At 47.6% G+C, this 21831-nt stretch overlaps 10 protein-coding genes across 10 annotated transcripts; 6 read left to right on the top strand and 4 right to left on the bottom strand.

Moving 5' to 3' along the window:
• Window positions 1-1161: 1161 nt before the first annotated feature.
• On the bottom strand, window positions 1162-2013 carry BT62DRAFT_998115 (uncharacterized protein; the record flags this gene model as incomplete). The annotated part of the gene is made up of 3 exons (XM_043190703.1): window positions 1162-1190; window positions 1211-1379; window positions 1630-2013. The coding sequence occupies 3 exons, from the start codon at window positions 2011-2013 to the stop codon at window positions 1162-1164; spliced, it is 582 nt and encodes a 193-aa protein (XP_043033337.1).
• A 148-nt stretch (window positions 2014-2161) lies between these two features.
• BT62DRAFT_989461 (P-loop containing nucleoside triphosphate hydrolase protein) lies at window positions 2162-6782 on the top strand (the record flags this gene model as incomplete). The annotated part of the gene is made up of 22 exons (XM_043190161.1): window positions 2162-2179; window positions 2653-2841; window positions 2889-2991; window positions 3045-3162; window positions 3217-3464; window positions 3498-3547; window positions 3600-3920; window positions 3973-4116; window positions 4209-4414; window positions 4474-4573; window positions 4627-4784; window positions 4838-4930; window positions 4983-5097; window positions 5155-5274; window positions 5323-5478; window positions 5531-5668; window positions 5725-5840; window positions 5888-5990; window positions 6045-6203; window positions 6253-6388; window positions 6447-6502; window positions 6550-6782. 22 exons carry the CDS (start codon window positions 2162-2164, stop codon window positions 6691-6693), a joined length of 2991 nt encoding a protein of 996 aa, XP_043033336.1. The 3' UTR covers window positions 6694-6782.
• A 148-nt stretch (window positions 6783-6930) lies between these two features.
• BT62DRAFT_938623 (pectin lyase-like protein) lies at window positions 6931-8596 on the bottom strand. Its single transcript, XM_043187577.1, has 11 exons — window positions 8427-8596; window positions 8270-8375; window positions 8080-8216; window positions 7901-7971; window positions 7822-7848; window positions 7725-7767; window positions 7649-7668; window positions 7572-7599; window positions 7316-7515; window positions 7248-7256; window positions 6931-7195 (listed from the first exon to the last, which is right to left on the bottom strand). The coding sequence occupies exons 1-11, from the start codon at window positions 8565-8567 to the stop codon at window positions 7045-7047; spliced, it is 933 nt and encodes a 310-aa protein (XP_043033335.1). The 5' UTR covers window positions 8568-8596; the 3' UTR covers window positions 6931-7044.
• A 648-nt stretch (window positions 8597-9244) lies between these two features.
• Window positions 9245-10521, bottom strand: BT62DRAFT_689630 (uncharacterized protein). The gene is made up of 3 exons (XM_043181887.1): window positions 10320-10521; window positions 10083-10273; window positions 9245-10027 (listed from the first exon to the last, which is right to left on the bottom strand). Exons 2-3 carry the CDS (start codon window positions 10271-10273, stop codon window positions 9511-9513), a joined length of 708 nt encoding a protein of 235 aa, XP_043033334.1. The 5' UTR covers window positions 10320-10521; the 3' UTR covers window positions 9245-9510.
• A 10-nt stretch (window positions 10522-10531) lies between these two features.
• BT62DRAFT_998112 (uncharacterized protein) lies at window positions 10532-11661 on the top strand. The gene is made up of 2 exons (XM_043190702.1): window positions 10532-11501; window positions 11553-11661. Exon 1 carries the CDS (start codon window positions 10754-10756, stop codon window positions 11447-11449), a length of 696 nt encoding a protein of 231 aa, XP_043033333.1. The 5' UTR covers window positions 10532-10753; the 3' UTR covers window positions 11450-11501; window positions 11553-11661.
• Window positions 11662-14023: 2362 nt separating this feature from the next.
• BT62DRAFT_938620 (uncharacterized protein) lies at window positions 14024-14383 on the top strand (the record flags this gene model as incomplete). Its single annotated transcript, XM_043187576.1, has 1 exon — window positions 14024-14383. A coding segment is annotated over exon 1 (193 nt), but the record flags the coding sequence as incomplete, so codon positions are not given.
• Window positions 14384-14672: 289 nt separating this feature from the next.
• BT62DRAFT_957674 (uncharacterized protein) lies at window positions 14673-15601 on the top strand. The gene has a single exon (XM_043188422.1). The coding sequence runs from the start codon at window positions 14746-14748 to the stop codon at window positions 15469-15471; it is 726 nt and encodes a 241-aa protein (XP_043033331.1). The 5' UTR covers window positions 14673-14745; the 3' UTR covers window positions 15472-15601.
• BT62DRAFT_957673 (uncharacterized protein) lies at window positions 15343-18096 on the top strand (the record flags this gene model as incomplete). Its single annotated transcript, XM_043188421.1, has 5 exons — window positions 15343-16020; window positions 16070-16222; window positions 16278-17440; window positions 17493-17956; window positions 18005-18096. Coding segments are annotated over exons 1-5 (2190 nt in total), but the record flags the coding sequence as incomplete, so codon positions are not given.
• Window positions 18097-18340: 244 nt separating this feature from the next.
• Window positions 18341-18927, top strand: BT62DRAFT_912349 (uncharacterized protein; the record flags this gene model as incomplete). The annotated part of the gene is made up of 3 exons (XM_043183855.1): window positions 18341-18508; window positions 18562-18630; window positions 18688-18927. Coding segments are annotated over 3 exons (477 nt in total), but the record flags the coding sequence as incomplete, so codon positions are not given.
• An 876-nt stretch (window positions 18928-19803) lies between these two features.
• BT62DRAFT_938617 (uncharacterized protein) lies at window positions 19804-21038 on the bottom strand. The gene is made up of 4 exons (XM_043187575.1): window positions 20576-21038; window positions 20326-20516; window positions 20184-20269; window positions 19804-20134 (listed from the first exon to the last, which is right to left on the bottom strand). Exons 1-4 carry the CDS (start codon window positions 20769-20771, stop codon window positions 19972-19974), a joined length of 636 nt encoding a protein of 211 aa, XP_043033328.1. The 5' UTR covers window positions 20772-21038; the 3' UTR covers window positions 19804-19971.
• Window positions 21039-21831: the final 793 nt, after the last annotated feature.

Here is a 21831-nt window from a genome sequence, read left to right as displayed (position 1 = left end):
TCCTATCACTCTTCTTCTAATCTGCCACCAGTGTCATGTCTGCTGGGGCCAGAATGCTTCCATCTGCATAATCAATTAGTCCTAAATCAGTTAGGATATTGATCATCTTGATTTTCCATGTCGGATAATTTTCTGGGCCCTTAAGGGGGTCAATTCTATACATGGACTGGCTATCCATGCAGTTCTACATGTGTATGTAAAGTATGAAAGGGTGCAAAGTGAGTAGCAACATAAGTTCAGTTATGGCTGGGGCCCATAACCTGTTGTAAGTAGAGAGCAGAATAATGTACAAAGGATTATTATTAGCCTCTTGAGAGAGAGACGTTCTACTTAAATACATTTTGTATTACTTTGAGATCTTTCTATAAGATACTAAATAAGTCTGGATCACAATCCAAGTCAGCTGCTGCTGACTGGCATCGTATCTTCAAGTATGTTCTCGTACTCGCTCAGGATTGCTATCCCAACAAGATTGAAATCAGTACTAGACATGAGGTACTGCTCCTTGAAACAACCTTGATGGCAGAGATAAGGTGCAGTGCAATCGCCTGGCAAGCCAATTTATAGAGGCTTGTACCTAGTAGCAGCGGCTTATCGATTCAATAACGGATAACGGATGTATTAAAGCTAGATAAGGCAGAGCTGAAGGACGGTTTCGATCAGCCTCGAGCAATTCCCCCTCCGAAATCGACTTCCATCTGCTCAGTCACAGGCGGGCCATTGATTTGCAGCCGCCTTCACAGACATGGATTGGTGCGGGCCCTATCGAGACGAGGGACACCTGAACACCCAAATACGCCGTAGAGGATTTCAACCCAGTTGTTCAAGCCAGTCAAAAGCTCGCACATCCCTTAATGTTCACCCACAATAATTTTACGCCCCAAAACATTATGGTGATAGAGACACCGCTAAGCTAGAAAGTCACAGGAATTGATTGGGAATGTGCTGGATGGCTACCGTCTTATTAGGAGCATTGCAAAGCAATCAACTGGAACTCTCTAAATGCAAAGTGTGGGCTTTGGAACTGAGAGCGCTGGATACCAAAAATAATTGAACCGTTCGAGCTGGAAGCAAAAGCGGATCTCAAGTTGGTACCGTTCCCATGTCCCTTAGTACTGTATCTTATCAATGTCGCCTTGATTATACCACCCTTGCTTGGGCCTATGCCTCCTTTCCTCGATACCCTAGCACTGTAACATAGTATACTTACACCTGTGTACTTTTTCTGGAGCGTAGTTAATATATGACATTGGTGTCATCACGAGCGTATGGTGAGAGTGTATGGAGTACATATCATCTCGTGCATGAGAAAGTCTATTCTGCTCTTCTGAGTCAGGCCAGTCCCAACCTATGACATGGACAGGAAGGTGGTACAACACCTGCAACCGTAATGATAAGCTATCTATGACGGTAAGAATGTTAAGAGGGGACTCAGATGACGCACAATATTATTGACAGCTTATTGCCTGTCTATAATTCGCACCCTGTTCATCACTTGACCCACAAACTGAGGGTTGTTGGATCCGGCACTTAAAGCCACTTCACAAGTGAGACCCTTCGTCCGGCAGATGTAATTGTAATATGAGTCTCTGTCGCTTAGTGAACCTCTGGGCGTCGCTATGAACCAACCTTTGTCCATAATTCTTTGCAGCGTGCGGATGACCCACTGGCACAGGACCACTCGTCTCGTTCCTGGCACAATGGAGTGGACCCTTGAGTCGGCTCCTCCAACTGTACGAAGTTCGATAACTCATCAAAAGAAACATTGATGGATGGCAATTGTACAAGAAACATGAATCCGGGGATGTTGGCGACGGACAAGGCATTAGACCCGACCTTATGATCTGCGACCCACGAATCTGTCTCGTCGCTGAAGACAGATTGATAGAGATCAAGCGGTTTATCTAGCCTGTAGTTAAATTCAGGCCGGGGGAGCGCAAGCGCCCAGTGATATTTTCCCTTCAACGTGCCGAATTCGGAGACGTTGAGAGCGATGTAGATTTTGGTGGACATGGCGGCACCGAAGAGGCAGAACCGTGAATGTTGATAGATCCGACTGTGAGCTTTGAGAAACTTCAGCGACTTTTTAAATACAGACTATACAATACCTGAGCAATAATGAAGAAATGAAGATTTGCTAAAATCCTCAGGAGCGAACCTGATGGGTATCCTGATAATAGTGAGCAGTCGAAATTCGAATAGATACTTGTTTGCCCTTGATTACCGATTCCGATAACTAATTAATCCATCAATGGGTACTTGAACTCATCTGCGGGACACATGGTCCAAAGGGGAAGAGCACTTGTTTGCCGGCGGTCCTGTTCGCGGGAAAAGCCGATTGGAGACTGAAATCACCGTCGTGCACTCACTTATCCACTGACGGTCGGCTTTCTTTCACGTCTGACTTCCTGTTTTTTTTTCCTTTCCTTTGATTCGTCGCATTTGTTCTTTGCTGTTCTGCGCTAGATTCTTCAAAAATTCCCTTCTGTGTAATAGGTGAACTCCGCCAACATTGTTCTCATTCACTATGCTTATAGCAAGTTTCTCACCATTCCAGCTACGGCTTAGAAATAGAAAGCCGCTATGGCTAAGCGACAGAGCATAGCCTCCGGTAGTGATGACTAAGACCGAACAAATACACCTCCATCTAAGAAAACTTGTGTCAACTGTGACGGCCCGCGTGGTAAAGGGAAGGCAAGAGGACAGAATGATGAAAATCAAGAAAACGGAAATAGTAGTGAAGATGTCGACACTAACATGGACTATGACGACGATAAGTTTGAAAAAAAGTACAGAGATAGGATCCTTGCATCTTTGAGCGCGAAGCATAACATTCTTGGGGTTTGTCAAATTTATTGCACTGATACTTACACTGACCTGTATCTCAGGGAGTCGCTGAATATGGTATCATTGAGTACATCGAAATGCACCAATTCATGTGCCACAGATATTTGTCGTTTGCTTTTGGGCCACAGATTAACTTTATCATTGGTATGTTCTGGAACGCCACGCCTACGTATTCCTCTAACATTCCTTGTTTTCAGTTCACAATGGCAGTGGGAAAAGCGACATCCTTTCTGCTATTACTGTGGCACTCGGAGGACGAGCCAACTCTACCGGACGTGGAAATGGATTAAAATCATTTATCCGTGAGAGACAGTCGTAAGTTTACGTTGATTCTACTGTATGTCGAATCTATTGCCTTATGAGAACCAGTGTCGCAGAAGTCATAATTCACCTCAAGAATCAAGGAGAGGAGGCCTACAAACCCCATGAATATAGAAAGACCATCGTCATTGTGCGCCGATTCACGAAAAACGGCTCATCGTCGTGGAAAATCCAAACCAAAGAGGGAAAAATTATCAGCACCAAGCGTGATGAGGTATCCACCATTTGTGATCATATGAATATCCAAGTAGACAATCCCATGAACGTCCTAACTCAAGATTTGTCAACTTATTCCTGTATTTCCTTTATCTCATTCTTTCCTATCTCAGATGCTGCGAGACAATTTCTAAGCGCCTCTAGTAAACAGGATAAATACAAGGTTTATCGAAAATAGGAGATTCACATTCTCCCGTTCATTATCTCTTTTCCAGCTCTTTCTGCGCGGCACTCAACTTTCTCAGCTGGTCCAGGAGTATGACACGTGCCACGAGAATATTATACACACGTCGAGGATCATAGAACAGAAGGGTGTTGTCTTACCTGACCTACGATCAAGCCTTAATGAAGCCAAGCAGCGCCTTCGAGAGGTCCAAAGAGCCAGATATCAGAAGAAAAGAGTCGACGAGTTGAAGAAGGAATTGGTTTGGGCACATGTCAATGACAAAAAGGCGGAGATGACAGATGCAATCAACGAGGTAGCAGAGCTGAAGGCCAGACAAACACAGATTCAACAAAAGCTGCAGAAAGCCCAGGTTTGATATACATTGGTTTCCTAATGGTTTCCGCTGAATGATCACTGCTTAGGCCGATTTCGACGCCGGGACTGCAGCCGTGACTCGCTACGAAGAGGAAATCACAGCCATGGGAGATATTGCAGATCTAACCGCGAGGAAGGAAGAGCTTGGCGACGAGCTTAGGAGCAATAAACGGCTATTAAGGGAAATGCTGGTACGTTTCCTGACTTGTCGGAGTATTCATGTGCTCACAGCTCTCTCAGAGCGATGAGAGGGAGATGCAAACCGTGTGTGCTGCGGCCAAAGCTGCCCCAGATTCTCGAGCGGATCAAACGAATGCGGTGGAAGGGTGACCTCCCTATAGGTCCTCTAGGGGTCCACGTCAAGGTTCACGACCCCCAGAAATGGGCCGAATTGCTGCGAAGGCAGTTGCGCGGTTTTTTGGTTGCTTGGGCTGTTACAGACGGTGCTGATCTATTCCAGCTGAGGAAGTTGTTGAATGAGAACGGAAAGTACGCCTCGTACGGCATCTTTACTGGAATTTTGTTTTCTGACGCTCTATTGAACTCAGCGCGGGTTTGCAGATTGTCGTCGCGAAGAGAGATCTGACATTTGATTATAGCAGCGGGGAGCCCCCCGCTCGTTATTTGACTGCCCTTCGCGCCCTTGAGGTATGGTATCCATATTTGTTTTCTGGTCAAGTTATGTCTGAAACGTTTCGAAGATATCCGACCCTTACGTTACGCAAATGTTCGTCAACCAGTATCACATTGAATCCATTTTCTTGGCTTCCACTCGTTCAGAAGGTGATGCGATTCTCCGTGACTTTGGGCGAGGTGGATTTGCATGGACCACAGATGGGTTCTTGGTCCGTCAATTTCAGTAAGTTTGTCGACATTATTGAATTCGGAGAGATAATTATACGACATCATCAGTGAAGGCGGTGGATCTTCTTCGGGATTACCGCGACCGAAGAATGATGTGACTAGATTACTGTTGAGCGGTCATGACATAGCTTCCGAAAAGATGTTCGTATTGTGTCGCTTCGTCTGTGTGTTGGGTAACGCCTCATTTTGACAGAAATTATCACCGGGAATTAGAACGGCATCAACGCGAGCGTGATGCTGGCCAGCAGTTTGTAGACCAACTCAACCGAGAGCTCGCATCAGCAAAGCGTGACTTCCAAACCAAGATGGTGCGTACAAGGTTCCCGATTTCTTCTGCTGTGAACCCACCATCTGCTTACCCTCAGAGAGAGGAAAGGGCTGCTAATGAAGCCATCCTGACAGCCAGAAGTACACTCAAAGATCACGAAGCCGCAGCTCAGGACGCCTTGCCCATCAATATTGCTGGTTTAGAGGATGCCAATCGGGTATGTGGATACTTCTGTCTGACTCTTACTCTAAATATATGCGGCCAGATTCAAGAAGAGGAAAAGAGAAGTCTTGAGGTTCAGTTTGAAGCTCACTATACCCGGAAAAGTGAAATCGACGCAGCACAGAAAGAGCTCCTGACGAAGCTAAAAGATGTTAAGGCTGATATTGACGAATTCGGCGACAGACGCGACGTCATACAGGTATGACTGACCAGTCTGGACTTTGTCGTACGGCTGACCATCCTTCAACAAGGCCAAAGCCGAAAATGCTGCCGAGAAACGGACACAGTATAGATCTAACTTTGCACACTACGAGCGTAAGCTCGCTGATGAAACCACCCGAGTGGAGCAGGTCGAGGCTAATGCAGAGGTCCTTCAAGCAGACTTTCAGGCGAGTCCAGTCATAGTGAACCCGGCGTCAGCAATTTATATGGCTCTCATGACTAGGAATGGTCTGCAAAGGCTGAAGAGTATTGCGAACGGGTGGATACACGTCGGAAACCTGATGGGATCAACAGAAACATCGAAGCGGCGCAAGCCGCTCTAGAGGAGAGGGAAAGAAGGTGCAGTACTTCTCCCAGTGCATTCCACTCTGCTCATAAGCTTGTAGAAATGGCGCTTCTGTTGAGGATATGACGACAGAGGTCAATCGGCAGAGCGATCTACTCGAAACTATCCAGAGAGATATTGGGCAGATGGCGTCCTTGGTCATTGTGAGTGGCTTGCAACAAAACTTCCCATAAAATTTATCTTTTGACATTCTCCAGGCATTAAAGAACTCTCTGACGGAGCGCAGCAAGAGATGGCACGACTTCTTACTCCACATAGCTCTCCGATGCAAACTCATCTTCCAGTTTAATCTATCTAACCGCGGGTATTGGGGCAAAGTCATCTTTAAACGCGAAGACGAAACTCTGGAATTGAGGGTGATTGACAAGAATCATCATTGTTGTACTTCTAAATTTGTCTCTGTAGGTCCAAACCGACGAACAGGCTGCAGCGCAAGGTTCTAAGGATCCAAGGTCGTTGAGCGGCGGAGAAAAATCATACTCCACTATATGCTTTTTATTGTCGCTATGGGAGGCTATCGGATGCCCTCTGAGGTGCCTGGGTATGTCTATGTTCTGGAAATCAAGGGAAGTCATAAACTGACAGTCCGTACTTATTAGATGAATTCGATGTATTTATGGATGTTGTCAATCGGCGAGTCTCTATGAATATGATGGTAATTGCTCATCCGTTCTCGCTCTCCTGGTGACTGACTGTATATAGATTGAAACTGCCAAACAATCCGATAAGAAGCAGTACATTCTTATTACACCTCAAGATGTGACCAACGTTATGATCGGCACCTCTGTTCGTCTGCATCGGATGCCTGATCCTGAGCGGAACCAGGGCATGTTGTCTTTCCGTTAGCATACGATTATAAATAAACCCAGAAGCTATCCATAATTGCACGTAGTCCACATATTTCCGACCCTCTGTCCCAAATGCCCTGTAGACGTAGTTGCCACTTCAATCGGCCGAAGCCAAGCTATGGTCGAGTTGGTGTTGGTGCGCCGCTCTTGCGCTTGGCAGGAAATCCTTCTAAAAACTGGCTAACGTGGGTAGTTGCCAAACACCCCCACCCCCAAAAAGATCGCAGGATTAAGAAATTTTGCATAAATTCAACTGGTCAATGTTACGTATCATAAGTGTGTAGATTGAAATTTGGCGTAGATTGGCTGAAAATATTCGAGGCAACGATAAATAGAGTGAATACTCGTACTACAAGAAATCCGAGTCGATCCAGCTCGTGGAGCCTAGCACGGTCGAAATGGTCACAGCGCTGCTCAAAACCTCAGAGAAGCTTGCACGAGAAGAAGTGGAAGCCCCGGCACCAGAGTTACCGTATTCAGCAAAAGTAACATGGTCGGTGCTATCCAGAGAGTGTCAGGACCACGAGTTTGTGAAGGAAATGTTTTTTTTACCGTTCATCGCTAAAGGATAACTGTGGATCAGCAAAACATTTGCGGACGAAAGTGTGTCTGGAACTAACCCAGTGCTCCAGACGGACCATCCTGCGGCGGGTACGTTGCTGTGGAGGTAGCTATTCTGGAAGACGACTCGGGCGTAGCTTTGCCATGGCCTTCCGAGGTAGGCATCCCCGGTTCCACTGATTTCACTGCTGTCAATAACATACCAGTTGCTGTCGCTGCTGCTTCTTCCGGAGGCGGTGATCCATCCGTCACCCAAAGTCTGTAAAGGAGTTGAACGGGAATGGATGGGAACCAGAGATTGAAGAGGGACATTACATGAATGACAGAGCTGGTAATCCAGAGCCTGGATACTGGTCCGTGAGAAGGATCACTATTCATGACTGAGTGCTCACGATGCGGTTTGTCCAAAGATCTGTGTGGTAAAGCAAATAGTGAGAATGAGGAAAATATGAAGACATAAAAAAGTACAAAGTCAGTATTTCCTTCAATGTAAGAGTTGGCGATAAATTCGCTATGAATTCGGTGTAAAGACAATCTGCATACTCCAGAAAAGAACTGGACATACTAGCCAACATTTGCCAACAAAGTGTCCCTTACGGCCAATTATCGGGATGTAGTCGTAGCAAAGGGTACAGAAAGCTCACTGATAACCGACAATTTTCAAACCGTAACCGCCAAACTGGGTTGCCTGAATACTCAGAGCAATGGCTTGGTCCTAGAGACGCATCAACGGTTGTCTCCGAATAAGACGACATTCGGAAGCACTTACGCCCTGGAAGAAGAAGAAAAAGTTCTGCTCACATCGCTAGAAGAAAGTATGGAAGCAGGAACAAACCTCACCACGTGAATTCACGATGTTCAGATTGTAGAGGGCAACATTGGAGCCGTGAACACGGACAGTGCCACTGGCATCATTGGATCCGGCATCATCAGCACCGAGAGAGTTAGTCAAAGTGACCGCTAAAATGAATGTTCGAAAAAGTCCATCGGCGAGAGAAGGGAGGACTACGTACTGTTGCCGGTGTAGCTGTCGGCAGTGCTGGTCTGTCCATAGATTTTGATGTTGCTTCGCGAGATGAGTGTTTGACCGGTGTACGTGCCAGAGTAAATGAAGTAAACCTGGAAGGTCATAAGTACCTCTGCAAGAAATTGAGATACGGGAGTACGTGCACTGCTAGACGTATCCGACAATGCTTCAGAGAAGGTAGAGTACGTCCCGGAGCTGCCGACAGTGATGGCGCCGGAGGGTGGCGAGCTATAAGCCCAGGCTGCTTGAGCACAGAGAATGGAGGTGAATACCTTAAGAAACATGGCTAGCTCTATCGGTCCACTACGTCGACGCGACGCTTATATATACAGAACTTGAGCATCGCGCGATAAGACGGCGGACGGGGAAGAAATATCTAGAGGTCAAGGAGAATTTTCGGTAGGCAGAGAACGCCATGAACCGTCAGGATAACCTGCGAAGTCGCGGACAAGTTGGAAAAAAAACTTGGCATCCGTTCTTTTCATATTTGTATTACTCGTAACGCATATTCGCGGGGAGTTGTCCGCAGTCGCCGATGAGCAAGTTGTAGAATGCCTATTCACATGCTTGTCAAGACAGAAATGCCAAGTATTTGGGAAAACACCTACCTCCCATCGCGGTATACTGTTCGTGTCATGGATTTTGAATTGGGTCACAATTTCCTCTTTGTATTTGGCGCTGGAGGAGCTTCGAGGATAGGAAATGGGAGATGTAGATCACGACGGTGCATGGTATTAGTGATCTTTGTTCCTAACCACTGTTACGCCCTTCCGTCAATTGTACAAGGCTTGGCTTCACATCGGCAAAATGCTCACGTTCTGGACCTTCTGGTATTTCATGCCCAAGAACCCGCAGTGACAGTCTCAAACGCGATCATGGACCGTTTCTTCGAGGGGACTGGCTCGACTCTAGTGCCCGAACTGAAACCGATGCGCCCAGTCACAACGTGACGTTTAGAGAAAATCGCAAATTCAGCTTGTCGTCTATTGAAAACGACGGACACACTTCTGTTCTACTGTCATTGAAACTATTCATGCTCTGTATTACCTGTGCTCCGGGCTTCGAGCTCTGCGACCTGCAACATTATCTTCGCAATGTCGTAGAACAAAGGCAGAAGAACATGTTCATACAAACCATCGGAACTTTTCTTGAGATTCTTGCTGTTGAGGATATAGCAGACGTGATAGGTGACGAGTGCTTGATTTTCATCAAGATATACTACCTCTGCTACCGCTTCAAGAAGGGGTTTGCAATCTCCTGCGAAACCCTTTTCGATCCCCACGTACTCGCAATAGTTGCGCGAGCCTCTTGTGGGGAAACTTTTTTTCCAGCAATAAAGCAGTTGTCATCCAATGAGATGTACCACCACGTGGGCTTCCCATCCACACGGATCATGAACTCCGTTTTGCTCCGGCCAGGTAACAAGTAGGCCTTATTGAAGGGGAAGGAGAGGCCCTTGGCTGGACCTGTTCGAATGGTCTGGAGGAATAGATTGCGTTGTCCATGGTCAGCCAAGATATCGAATGTGAGGACGTATGAAGAACGCATTTGCATGACCACAGCTGTAGTAACACAACCTGACAGGAAAACCAAGGCAGCGACGGAAAATCGCTCCCATGTTGACCGGAGGATACGATGTGTGCGGTCCTTCTCGTCGTCGTCGTCGTCATCATCAGTAGCATAAGCCGGCTTTTCTGTGGATAATTTTGTCCAGTTGTTCCACACAAGGTCCATCGTTGACGCGCTGTTTTCTCAAATACTGAGTAAAACGGATTGAGCAAGACGAAAGTGGGACGCACGTAAAGACAATATTTAACCCGAGCAATCCATAAGTCCAGTTCACCCACCAGGGCAGCCGCGTTTTCTGGTAGAGTAGAAACTCCTGGTCGGGGCGAGGTCGGATGGCCGACGCTTTTCCTATAAGATTCGCTGCTGTCGTACGATGGCGCAGACGGTTTAGGCCATCACCTAGCCGCCGCAGAAAGCTCATCTGGGTATTCGATGAGGCAAATATATAGAAAGGAAACAGCACATACCAAAAAGTCGTAAGAAAAGCTGATTTCGATGGTTTGTCCAGGTCACCCACGGTGGTGGGGAACGTCGTCTAGCTCGTCTCGATCCTCGTTTTCTTTCTCGAGACACGGGGCTGGCACTACTGATGATGATGGGAAGTATTGTACAGTACTGCGTACCGTGACTAGTAGCGAAAGAGGACGACTTCACGTGTTTGTTGATCAATCCTTGTTTAACTTGTTCAGTGGAAGAGGCGCGTCTGTTGTTTCACGAAGGATGAACAGCTGCTGCCTGACATCAGTTATACGAGCATTACATATGGTTGATATCCCCCGGCCCTTTTCGTAGGGGATACAATTAGAAACTCTTCTACGGCCAGCTGCCCTTCGAGCTCGTCGACATTATCATCTCCGAGTTTTGATACTTTGAACATCTATCTGAAGACCATATAGCCTTCATGACTGCATGCACCCTTGTCTGCACCCTCTGGAGGGATGCCTATGCCAGTATCACATCCTGGCATATCTACGTCCCCACCGTCGGATACCTATTCTACCTTAGCTCTATCACCCGTTCCAAAACATCCTCGGTCTACCGTCCTTTTCCCCGCGAATCTACGTGTACCATTACCTGTCATGTCAATCTCATCAAATCAAACAACGACTCAGCCTTATTTCCCTACATAGTGTTGTGCCACATGCCCAATTATGCCGGCTTTCGCAAATGTTTCCCCAACATCCAGTACACCCACCTCGAAATTAAGCTCTTTCCAGGAGCATGCAGCCCTTTGGAGGTGTTTGACCAACTCATACGAACTCGGGTCTCCATAAGACTTGATCAGGCGAAAACATGGCCCGGTGTGCTACCCGTAGATTGGTGCATCACCATTGATGATCCTCCGGATATCGACGAAGTCGATCCTCGTGTTCTCAGACAGACATGGAGAACCTTCCTTAGCGAGCTGCTAAGGAACATGATCGATAAACGCTCCCATTCGTCTGCAGCGGAAGGCTCGAAGTGCTCCGGCGGTGTCTGCCATCGCACCTGCTGCGAAGAGCAATGGAGAGATGTACGTGGTATCAACCATTGTTTCTGGAAGGCGGGCAGTGGAAGAACCTTTACCATCAAACACACCGCCTTAGTCTTGCTATGACGGAGAATAGCGACGCGGCTTTAGTCTGACACGTCCAATGTTCAGTTAAATGGTGCTCTATCATCAACCAAATTGCAATACAGTTTCCTAACCGTTTATCCAGTGTCTCTCTATGCTTTTTTAGCTCCCTGAAACGTCCACTAGATGATTCAACTGCGTGATGTCTGGCCACCCATATGTATTCTTGCGCCATGCAATCGCTCTTTTTTCACGCAGTTTCCCATCCGCGTCTCTGTCCAGGCCTTGCAACGGCGTTAAATGGGTACTCCTCAGCGATGAAGTGCTATCGCGCAGCTGCTGAACGATCAGAGCAAGGTTTTTCATCTCTTGTATCGAATCAGCTTTCTTGACAAAGCCGCTCGTATATTCGACACCGATAAATGCTTGATAACACTCTGGAAGATGGTTAGCTATCTCGGTCTCTGAACATCACAAAAAGTTAAAGGGATTACCGATGATACTCTTCCATGCACCTTTTATAAGGCTACTTGATTGACGAACTTTCTTTGTCGAACGTGATGGATACTTCAGCCCTGAGTCCTGCGCTCAAGCTCTCTAACGTCTTGTTTCTGATAAGAATGAGAAGTATCAATAACACAAAAGATCCGTACCGCCATGAGCTTATTCTTCAACAATGTTGCCGATTCTTTGTCTTTCCCAGCCTTCTTGGCGACCATCGACGTTATTCTCACTGCCAGCCCGCCGGCTAGAATTCTTGGAATTTCCCACCCTCTTGAAAGGCGAAACTGGACGTGGAGTCCAGTAGCTGCAAATTGGTTGCATGCTACTGGTCCTGTTGAGACTTTTTCATAGGATTTTGAATAAAACTCGCCTGAAGAAATAAAAGGAATGATTTTTTGACAGTTGGCACTGTCGTCACTTGAGCATTAGGCAAGAACAAAGTTCAGTGTGCCAGCGCTGCCACCCCTGGAGACATGCCAGAGGGTAACAAGTGCAGAAGACCTGCGAAGAAGCCTTGGGATGATTCTGAATCAGATATGCTGGGTCCGACATTGCAGTAAAGGTAAAGAGGAGAAGAAAGGCGATGTGGATTGTGGCAAGCAAGATACAGCGAACTCAACGGTAGGTTCGTCACCGGCTGACGTCACACGAATGTCCGACGTCACTAGTGCCATGTTGACTTCGACTGTACTTCCTATCCTGTGTAATAATACATAATGCTAACAAATTATCTCCAAAGGCAGGTATCTCCTTCCTACCAGTAATACTATCTCCAGTACTGGGAAAAAAATGTCAGCAAACTATATTAGGTGGATATGCACAAATATTATTGAGACGAGATGAAGATGTCGGTGGTACGCGTAGGACCATTACATACCCGCATCGGTCCTATGATATTCACGTGATTTATGTCGGCCGTTCCATAATAAAATTAATTATTTAAAATAATAAACTTACATCTTCCCAAAAATCTCGCCGACGGACCCTGTCTTACAGCCCCCCACAGGAATTGGACTTCGTTCTGGTTCTAGCTGTTTGCATGAAGATCCCGTCTCTGCATGCATCTAGCCATACTCCGGGCCCGCTCATACATCTCTATCGATATCGCTCCAATATCAACCCCTAGTGGCTCCGTAATCCTTGACAGCTTCCATGCATAGATTCCGCTTCTGCTGTGAAACCGGTCCAAGCTTATCGTCCAGTTGTTCTGTCCAAACTCCACCCGCCTGATGAAAAATTGTCTAGATCCACAAGCCAACAGTCATCTTGACATTAGCGTAGCCTTTGTGGTCATGGGAGACTTGCTTTGATACCAGTTAGATGATCATGACTTACAGAAAGGCCAAACTAGTAGATTCTCTTTTGTTTATAGATGACTGAAATGCAGAAACTCCAGCGTCGATTCACACAGCTTTATAAAGTCAGACTCGCCGAACTTCTCCCTGGTGCATCGACGCGGTGGCAAGACTCGTAGAAAGAAATCCAAGGCATCGAGGCAAGTTATCTATTTTGGTCAATCCTTGCCAGCATGCTGATAAGAAAGAATTCAGAACCCTTAACTCACAAGCTGTATAGCTGTCACTTTCTCATGTCAATAGTATTATCTGCTGTCACGGTCAACCGCGACTATGGATGAACAACCACCAAAGTGCTGTAAGTTTCAGATTATAAAGTAGCTTGGCCCCTTCAACATACCTGCGACTATGGTCCTGATCTGTCCAACCTCGACGGCATGTTAACCCTGCTGATCACCATCGTGATGATCCAAACGACGTGTGCCAGCCCCGTATCCAGACCTGTTATCAACGTATCGGGTGTGCCGGACTCGGGATATGACAGTATTGGGATTGTGTACGCATTTTTGTCGTTGATAGTGCGTCAATTAACCTGGTTTCTTTCAGGTCCCAGGAAACACAGCTCGTGGAAAATGATAACGGCAATGAGGCGTCCGAAACAGCTGGCGTGCCCTCGGCACAACAGGTTCTTTCAAGTTCACATGTGGGGCTTCCGACCGCGTATGTGTATGAGACTCAAGCAGTGCCAATCTTGGCCGTCGAGGGTGAGTGAATTTTCTTTCGAATATAAGATAGTAAGTTATATGAGAGTGTGCTAGGTACTACATATCCATCAAGGATGATGATCCGCTCTCCGTCTAGCACTGTCTATTATGGTGTAGAGTCGACACCTACGCCGAACTTATCCTATGTTTCATCAAGCTGTGCATCAATATGTAATCCCTCCGCCAGTAATACCGTCCTGACCGCCTTTCTGTCTTCCGTTCTCACAGTGCTACTCTTCGCAATTCTCAAGTGGCTCCGGGGGGTAAGCTAGTAGTTACTTTGTAGCGAGGATGTGCTTATCAAGGCCTCTATTAGTATCTAAGAAGAAAATTCAAACGAGCGAACAATGATTCGGGCAGATGCGGCGGAAAAATGGCTTCTCCGCATATGATATCGTCTCCTGCGAATTCCGATCTCAGTGGAGTCGCGGACCCTGGAAAGCATTTGAAGTTGTCTTTTTAGAATGACTCCAATGAGGTAGGTACAAAATGCTTTGAGGGTTGCTGGCGACGCGAAGAAATCATTTTGGATCTTTCTCCTTGGGTCATTCTTGGAGGAGTACGTTAGGGTTCAGTTATTTTAATCTTGAGAACACGACAGTTAGTCACTTGTTCACGAAAATAATGGAAGAAAATTAACTTAGGATTTATTTTTCGAATTCGCGGGATGTCCAAAAAAGTCAATTCGTCATTTCCGGCAAAGTACTTGGCGACGACCACGAGCAAGCACTCCTTGTCTCTTCCCTCCATCTTCTCCAATCAGACCATCGGGATCATGGCTGCAAACTGCCCGCCCCAGCTTCACCTTACGCTACCGGCGAACGCGACGTCCTTCAAACGGTCTTTCGAGCAATTTGGATTCGACTTGGAGAGTCCCACGACTGGCAATGATGTAGGGTCGAGCTCAGTGGATAATGGAGGGCGCAGGGATCGTAATAAGCGTGCAAGGAGTGCGAGCAGTGTATCTGCCCATAGTATTTCCTCTAGCAGTTCCAGATCCTCGACTGTCGTCTCTTCCGGCGAAGCCAGCCCATCTAGCAGCAGCGAAGCCGTACCTCCCATTGGCCAGGAATCAGTAATCATACCACCTTTACCACCACGGTTGCCCACGCCGGTCATTCAGGATATTGAGCTGCCCGATTATCCTTTGACAGAGGAGCCGTCAACCTCAGTGGCGGCAGAAGATTCACGAGTGCGTAGGAATGGGACCAGCCGTGGCGAGGACGAGGACCCTTTCAGTCTCACGTTGCAGCGATTCGGCGAGTTCGATACCCAAATTTCTGTTCTGCGCCACCCAAGGACGTCCTCATTGCCACGAACCCCAACACCTCCTCCGACTTTGCCGCCCCTTTCTCTAGCAGAAGCACAACAACCTGTATCTATTCCATTTTTGTTGCCATATGACCCTTCAGACATTCCAGAACCGCCACGACCTTTGTCTCCCATTTCTAATAGGGCCGCTTCCAGCTCGAGTCCAGTTGATGATGAAAGACGTGAGTAATTATTTGACATCGTAGGAATCGCGGAAACTCATCTTCCTCATCAGCCCCGAACCCCACTTCAGATCCGACCTCTCGTCTAAGTCTGCCTTCCACTGAATGGACTCGCTTCAGTGATGGTTTCGACTTGACTTCCTCTCGGCTGTCCTCTTTAGATCTTACCTTTGTATTTCGGGATATCGATGAAACCAGCGTGTCAGAAGATACATCAGGCTCTCGGAGAGATCGTTCCATGGAAGAGGACAGGCCCGCACTTGGACCACTCCTTGATCGCGCTGCGTTACGCAGAGCTATGAATACGCGTTCATCTCCATCTCAAAGCCGTCGCCAATCTGAATCTGCATATTCATATCTAGATCGCGCTTTGGAGAGATGGTTTGAGGACCAGCCCTTGCCTTGGAATGAAGATGCTTTCCTGTCAGCAGCCGCCAGGGACCGAAGGTCTTCGGAAGAACGACCCTACTTGGAGCTGCTACCTCTTACCGACCCTCTCGAGAATAATTCAAGGTACATAGAGCAGGGATTATTGGATCCTCGAGAGACTGAATCTGGTCGGTATTCGGGCTGTCCTCGTGGATTCAGCTTCTAATTTACCTTTAGATCAAGAGCGTGGCAGGCGCAGAAATACCCAAATGGGCCTTACTGGCTGGCCTGATATCGATGAGCGCATCTCAGAAACCGAGCAGATAGACAGAACAAGAAGGCCTTCTCATTCTCCCGTCAGACCTCGCTTAGTCACTACACACTCTGAAGGTCTGTTTTATTCCTTGACGGCGAGCCAGGTACTAATCGACTTCATCACAATCAGAATCTCTACGGTCATTAGCAGGTCTTAGGCCTTCCTCTCGTTCGCATTCTCCGTCTCCAGTCCTTCCAACACTCCGACGTCTTCGAACTAGAGCGTATGGCTCGTACTCCAGACCCGGATCATCGACCTCTCTGATATCTGAGAATGCCTCCGAGATACGGAGACGTAACGCTTATGCTGAATTAATGGAACGCCTTCAGAGCGATGTACCTCGGCCCGAGCGAGAGCCCGACTCTGATGAAGAATGGCAAGACTTAGCATTGCCGCCAGAGCAAGGCAGCTCCTCAAGCTCAAGGCGTGCAGATGCCTTGTCTGAACTTTTTGATCGGTCCGAGGCTCATTCCAGCAGTCAGGAGGACCTCGCTTTCCATTATCCTGCTCGCCTTTTGCCGAGTTCCCCTTCATCGGAACGTACAAGAGGCTTCACTGCTGATGCGCTAAGAGAGAGACGTCTCGCCTATCTTTTACGAAGAGGCTCCGATTCATCGCCTTATACTAATTCCTCGACATCCAGGCCCTCTTCTTCTCACAGCCCGGTCCGGCGGTCGTCTAGCTTGAATGATCATCCTTCGCGTCCATCAGTCGATGAGTATCAGCGTCACGGCAGACCGGTCCCTCGTCCTTCCGAAAGCCACTTGTCGGTGGATTTCTTCGACTCGCGGTCGTCGACAATATCTGACATGGCGCGGGCCGTAGCTCGAAATGGTCTACAGGAAAACTCTCCTTTCTACAATGAATCACTTCTTTCTCGGCAACCTTCTACGAACCCACCGTCAATTCCACCGCCAGACCTTGGCGCCATCTTCATCCCGCACACCGCAGACTCTACTGAACCAGAATCCTATGGCTTACCTCCTTTACCACCTGTTGACCCCACAGTTTCTGAACTTTTGAACTATGACAGAACAGTGTTTCCTGAACGCTGTCCACCTGCGCCGACTCCATCAAGACAGAGTACTGCTGCTCTCCGCCCGGACACTATAAGTATTGATCCCAATGCGTTTGCCCCTGGGCCATTTCGCAATACGATGATATGGCAGGCTGACAGGATCAGAGCGAGACAGCAGAGCGAGACTTCGCGTCCGCCGTCCATACCTCCGCTTCCATTTGAGGAAAATTTTCCTCCTTCAAGATTAAGAATGGAGGAGAGGTCACATACTACGGTAAGCTTGATGGGGCACAACTTTATGATATTCTAACTAACGAATATATCAGGATCGTTTGTCCCGTAATCCTCCTGAACATACTATAGGCGATCGGATACCTTCGCGCAGGTCCAACATTGTCTATGGAAGGACTGCCCCTGACAGTACCGCTCCTCGACCTGTTTATTCAAGGCGCACGATAGACGAAGACCCTCTTCGTCGTTCATCGTCAGATATACACAATTATCTTAGCCGTCGAGCGCGAATGGAGGCTTCTAGACTGGAACAGACGGCTGCCACGTCCACCACCTCGGGGGCCGACACGGATGGATTCTCTCACGCTTTGGAGGTGCTTCGTCATGATGGACTGTCCTCGGTGCGGTCGAGGCAGCTGATTGACCAGTATCATGAGCAGGAGAGGGAGAGGGAGCGTAATGATACCGACCAGCGGCAGCAGCAACAACAAAGACGCGATGAAAGGAGGACGGCTACGAGTTCTGGCTTCAGAGCTTGGGGTGACCTTGACGATGCGAGGTATGTTTAGTCATCGGTTTTTTTTTACAATGAATCAGAAGTAAAGAGGGTTATTGTTTGCAGCCGAAGTGCCTCGCGCCCACCGTCATTCTCGGTTCGGCGACGGCCTTCTCCTCCGCAACCGACTGGATCAAGACCATCAGCGGAGCCTTTGCCGTCTAGGGCGGCTGCAGCCCGTGGTTCGCGTAATAATTCTCGCTATATGAGAGCCCATCACCATGAAGGATTTGGACTCTTCCGGCCACTGGATTTGTATGATCTGGAGTTCATACACGCACCATGGAGGGTTAGGCGGGCGAGAGCTGGTGGATTTGGAATGGGTGATTTTGTGGTAAGACTGATCAAGGTCATGTCAGATTTTTGCTGAGTTGTTTGTTTCAGCGAGACGAGGACTTTGATGATTCGTATGAAGGCTTGCTTTCGCTCAGTTCGCTTCTTGGAGACGTACCCAAAGCTACACCTGCTGATGTCATTTCGGGCATGAAGACTGGCTTGTTTAAGGATTGGTCGACAAACGATAGTGATCACCGGTGTCCGATCTGTTTGGATGATGTGAGCTACTTTTTTCTGCCATTCCGTATTGTGTTCTCAATCAGTGTTTTTAGTATGCTCTGACCGATCCTGTCATGAAACTCAATGATTGCTCTCACTGGCTGCACAAGGAGTGCCTGGAGGTTCGTTTCTTGGTGTTCGTTCGTCACCCGAACTTTTCGTGCTGACGATGTCTATAGCAATGGCTGAAGAGTGCGAGAACTTGTCCGGTTTGTCGCAAAGCAGTGAAAGGTCCTTCTCCTCCACAGAACCGCCGTTGCCCTCGACACTCGTATCAACAAACTGAGGGCCCACGTCGACGAGATGGAGATGACAATGAAGGAAACGACGGTCCTGCCAATCCTGGCCCGCGAGCAGACGGAAATAATTCTTCGGGTGCGAGTCCAGGTTTTGGGGGGAGTGGAAGATGGTATATCTAGAACGTCCCATTTATGTGTTGTATGATCATTGTTCACTTGTGCGCTCACGATTCATGTCTAGTATATCTATTGCGATCTTTTGGAAAGTATGAAAACGGTTGTTTACGTATGGTTGGAACATATACGCTCTGGACATTGAACGTTCTTACACTGGACACAGTACTGGCGATGATAACATGTGATTATTTGCGATGATGTCTCTGATGAAAGAAAGAAAAGGGGGGAGGGTGCTCACCTACTTACACGATGGTGCAGTCTACAGAGTTCCTGCAGCGTCTTTCACCTCACCTCTTCCCACCAACCTCCCGCACTCGTCACCGTCGTCACCTTCCCTTTGAAATGCACTCCTAATGGTAAGCAAGAACCACGATCTCCAGCCGTCTCTATTAAGGCTAGCAGCCCGTCAGTCTGGTACGTTATCTTCGTGTACCCTCTTCTGATTTCGTATGTTGTCTTCATACTCAATGGTCACTATTAGGCGAGGGCCTTCGAAGGAGGCGCACTTTTCATTTGTGCGTACCATTAATTGTAGATATATTCTAGGCAAAACATCGGCTCGGAGTCTGTCCACGTCGCACCAAAGGACCGCGATGCTTTCGCTCTCAATTGTATGTACATTTACAAATTTATGTGGTACCTTTTGATTGATATATACGTAGCGGACACCATCCCCAGGCCACCGCCGATAGACTGGATCTCTTGGAAGCGAAAATCGAAGCGAAGATAGACGAGAAATTCAAAGCTCTAGGAACCCATCACACACATTATCATTGCTGCTTTGCAATGATACTGGCAATCCTCGGTTACTTCTACCTAGTTTGTTTCTCATCCTTTTTCTGTTGTGTGAATGGCCAGTTTTGGCCCCTCTATCGTTATTCCCTTCGCTGCATGTGATAAATAATCAATAGACCATCATGATTCACGAGTGTACAGTTACTGTTAGATTATCATTGACAGCCTAAAACAAGATCGAGCAGATCGAGCAGAGATTAGATAAACAGAGATAGTGAAAAAATATGCTATCCGTTTTTGAACTGGGGCAATTTAAATGACGAGGCCAAGGATGCCACAGACGTCGTTCAAAACAACGCCCAAGCTGAGGTTGAGGATGAGGGGGAGGACAACATTGTTGAGCAGGGTCACGAGAAGGACCAGAACGCTGTCAACAAGACCAACGACAACTGCGAGGATCTTGCAAAGTAGGATGCTAGAAGGGGAGGTCAGGATAGCTTTGACGTCCGGAGGAGTGTACATACACTATTTGTCCCAGGAGGTTGCAGACGACTTCTTTGTCGACAACGGCAACAAGTTTAATAACGAGAGCGACGACACCGGAAATGAGCTTGAAGTGCGACAAGGAAGGTCGGAAGGCAGTACTGAAATATTACGGGTACTTACGTTGATAAGAATTGTGAGGAGGCCGCAAAGGTCAACGACGGAGAGCACACCACTGCCAGTGGACAGAACGACATCAGTGGTCAAGCCGACGAGAGCCTGAACGTCAGTGAGGGCCGTGCCGAGGATGTTGATGGCGTCCTCAAGGATAGGCTTGAGAATTTCTGCCGTACAGTTCCCGGAGGTGACGTACTCTGAGATGGGAGTGGATAAGTATCTGATGGGTACGAATCAAAAGAGAGAGGCTACTGACGAACGGGCTCGAGGACGACGGCCAAGTCGGTGATCAAGTTGTTAACGAGCTGTGGTAGAGGAGTGCATCCACAGCGCACATCGAGGGTACGGACGGCCAAGCTAGTCTCAAGCATGGGGGCAGGAGCAGCCTGGACGCTGGCAAATGCAGCGAGCCCAAGGGCCGCGTAGGACAGGATGGTGTTGAAGGAAGGCATCGGGTTAAAAGATTGTGTTTTTGAAAGAATGGCAGTGGAATGTATAGTAAGTAAGGAGAGGAATGGGAATGTGAGAAAAAAAGGTCAGGACGCGTTGGGCTTTATAGCCTGTCTTCTTTAGGAGGATCACGGATCTGAAAAAAGTCTAATAGATCTTAAAGGCGATATGGAAGTTGTCGTTTGTCCTTGGCCATGAAGCCAATTTCATTAGCATGATCGATGACGCGTGATCTACATCTCTTGAGTCTGCGAAATGAAATGTTGATCTAATATCGGGAACGGCAGTACAAAAACCACGTGCATTATGAAAGAACTTTTGGACTGCCGTTTGAGTGGTTCAAGAGGAATAAAACGAGCTCCGGACTAAAATCCTTGAACAGGGTTCAGAAACACAAAATGGAGACTTACGAAATTTCAGGGAGGCGGTTCTTGAACGTCTTCAATATTCGAGCATGAAACGTTTTCAGGGATATTCGCAAATTGTCATGAAGAAGACTCCCGTGTCGGCACGGTGAGGCGACCTCCGCAGTGTTGGAGCCGCGTGTGTACCGCGTAAGTACTATCAAAAATGAAATGCTTAGCGCGAAAAAATGGACTGTTTTACGCGTCCCTGCATGACGACAACGCGAATAAGCCCCCATAATGCTCGGCACGGCTACGCACTTTATATTAACGCCGACGACCATGTAGTAATTTTGCCTAGAGGGAACAACTAGCAAAGTCCGCCGTCAGACCTACTGAATATTCTAGCCAACTTTGTATGTTTGTATACGCGTTGACAGTTGGTACGACCGGCGTAGACAAAGCGCAAAGAGGTGCGAGCCTCTGGCAGCTGATTAGCTCGCACTGGTCAAAATACAAGGCAGTATGATTAGAATATTTGTAGAATGCTTAAACTTTCGACCGGGGCTTTGTCCATGACAACCGTCGGGATTGCCTTGAAGCTTACAAATTTGCTATGTTGTGAAGATGTCTCAGCAAAACGTTACCCGTTATCCTCACATTTTCGTCAGCTTCTGATGATGATGATGAGGAAAGATGTTTATACTTGTGACAAACT

This window comes from Guyanagaster necrorhizus, assembly GCF_019112545.1.
Source record: "Guyanagaster necrorhizus MCA 3950 unplaced genomic scaffold BT62scaffold_61, whole genome shotgun sequence".
Lineage (NCBI taxonomy): Eukaryota > Fungi > Basidiomycota > Agaricomycetes > Agaricales > Physalacriaceae > Guyanagaster > Guyanagaster necrorhizus.
This window is presented reverse-complemented; position numbering and strand designations above follow the sequence as displayed.

What these genes read in the sequence shown, in the direction of transcription:
- BT62DRAFT_957674 (XM_043188422.1), top strand. Translation starts at nt 14,746, where the DNA reads ATGGCTGCAAACTGCCCGCCCCAGCTTCACCTTACGCTACCGGCGAAC.
- BT62DRAFT_689630 (XM_043181887.1), bottom strand. Translation starts at nt 10,273, where the DNA reads ATGAGCTTTCTGCGGCGGCTAGGTGATGGCCTAAACCGTCTGCGCCAT. An exon ending in GGGTTAAATATTGTCTTTAC is followed by an intron (nt 10,028 to 10,082) that starts GTGCGTCCCACT and finishes TTGAGAAAACAG; the next exon opens with CGCGTCAACGATGGACCTTG.
- BT62DRAFT_938623 (XM_043187577.1), bottom strand. Translation starts at nt 8,567, where the DNA reads ATGTTTCTTAAGGTATTCACCTCCATTCTCTGTGCTCAAGCAGCCTGG. An exon ending in GTGGTGAGGTTTGTTCCTGC is followed by an intron (nt 7,972 to 8,079) that starts TTCCATACTTTC and finishes ATGCGTCTCTAG; the next exon opens with GACCAAGCCATTGCTCTGAG. An exon ending in TTGAAAATTGTCGGTTATCA is followed by an intron (nt 7,849 to 7,900) that starts GTGAGCTTTCTG and finishes ATTGGCCGTAAG; the next exon opens with GGACACTTTGTTGGCAAATG.
- BT62DRAFT_938617 (XM_043187575.1), bottom strand. Translation starts at nt 20,771, where the DNA reads ATGCCTTCCTTCAACACCATCCTGTCCTACGCGGCCCTTGGGCTCGCT. An exon ending in CGTCGTCCTCGAGCCCGTTC is followed by an intron (nt 20,517 to 20,575) that starts GTCAGTAGCCTC and finishes CTCCCATCTCAG; the next exon opens with AGTACGTCACCTCCGGGAAC. An exon ending in TCCTCACAATTCTTATCAAC is followed by an intron (nt 20,270 to 20,325) that starts GTAAGTACCCGT and finishes TCGCACTTCAAG; the next exon opens with CTCATTTCCGGTGTCGTCGC.
- BT62DRAFT_998112 (XM_043190702.1), top strand. Translation starts at nt 10,754, where the DNA reads ATGACTGCATGCACCCTTGTCTGCACCCTCTGGAGGGATGCCTATGCC.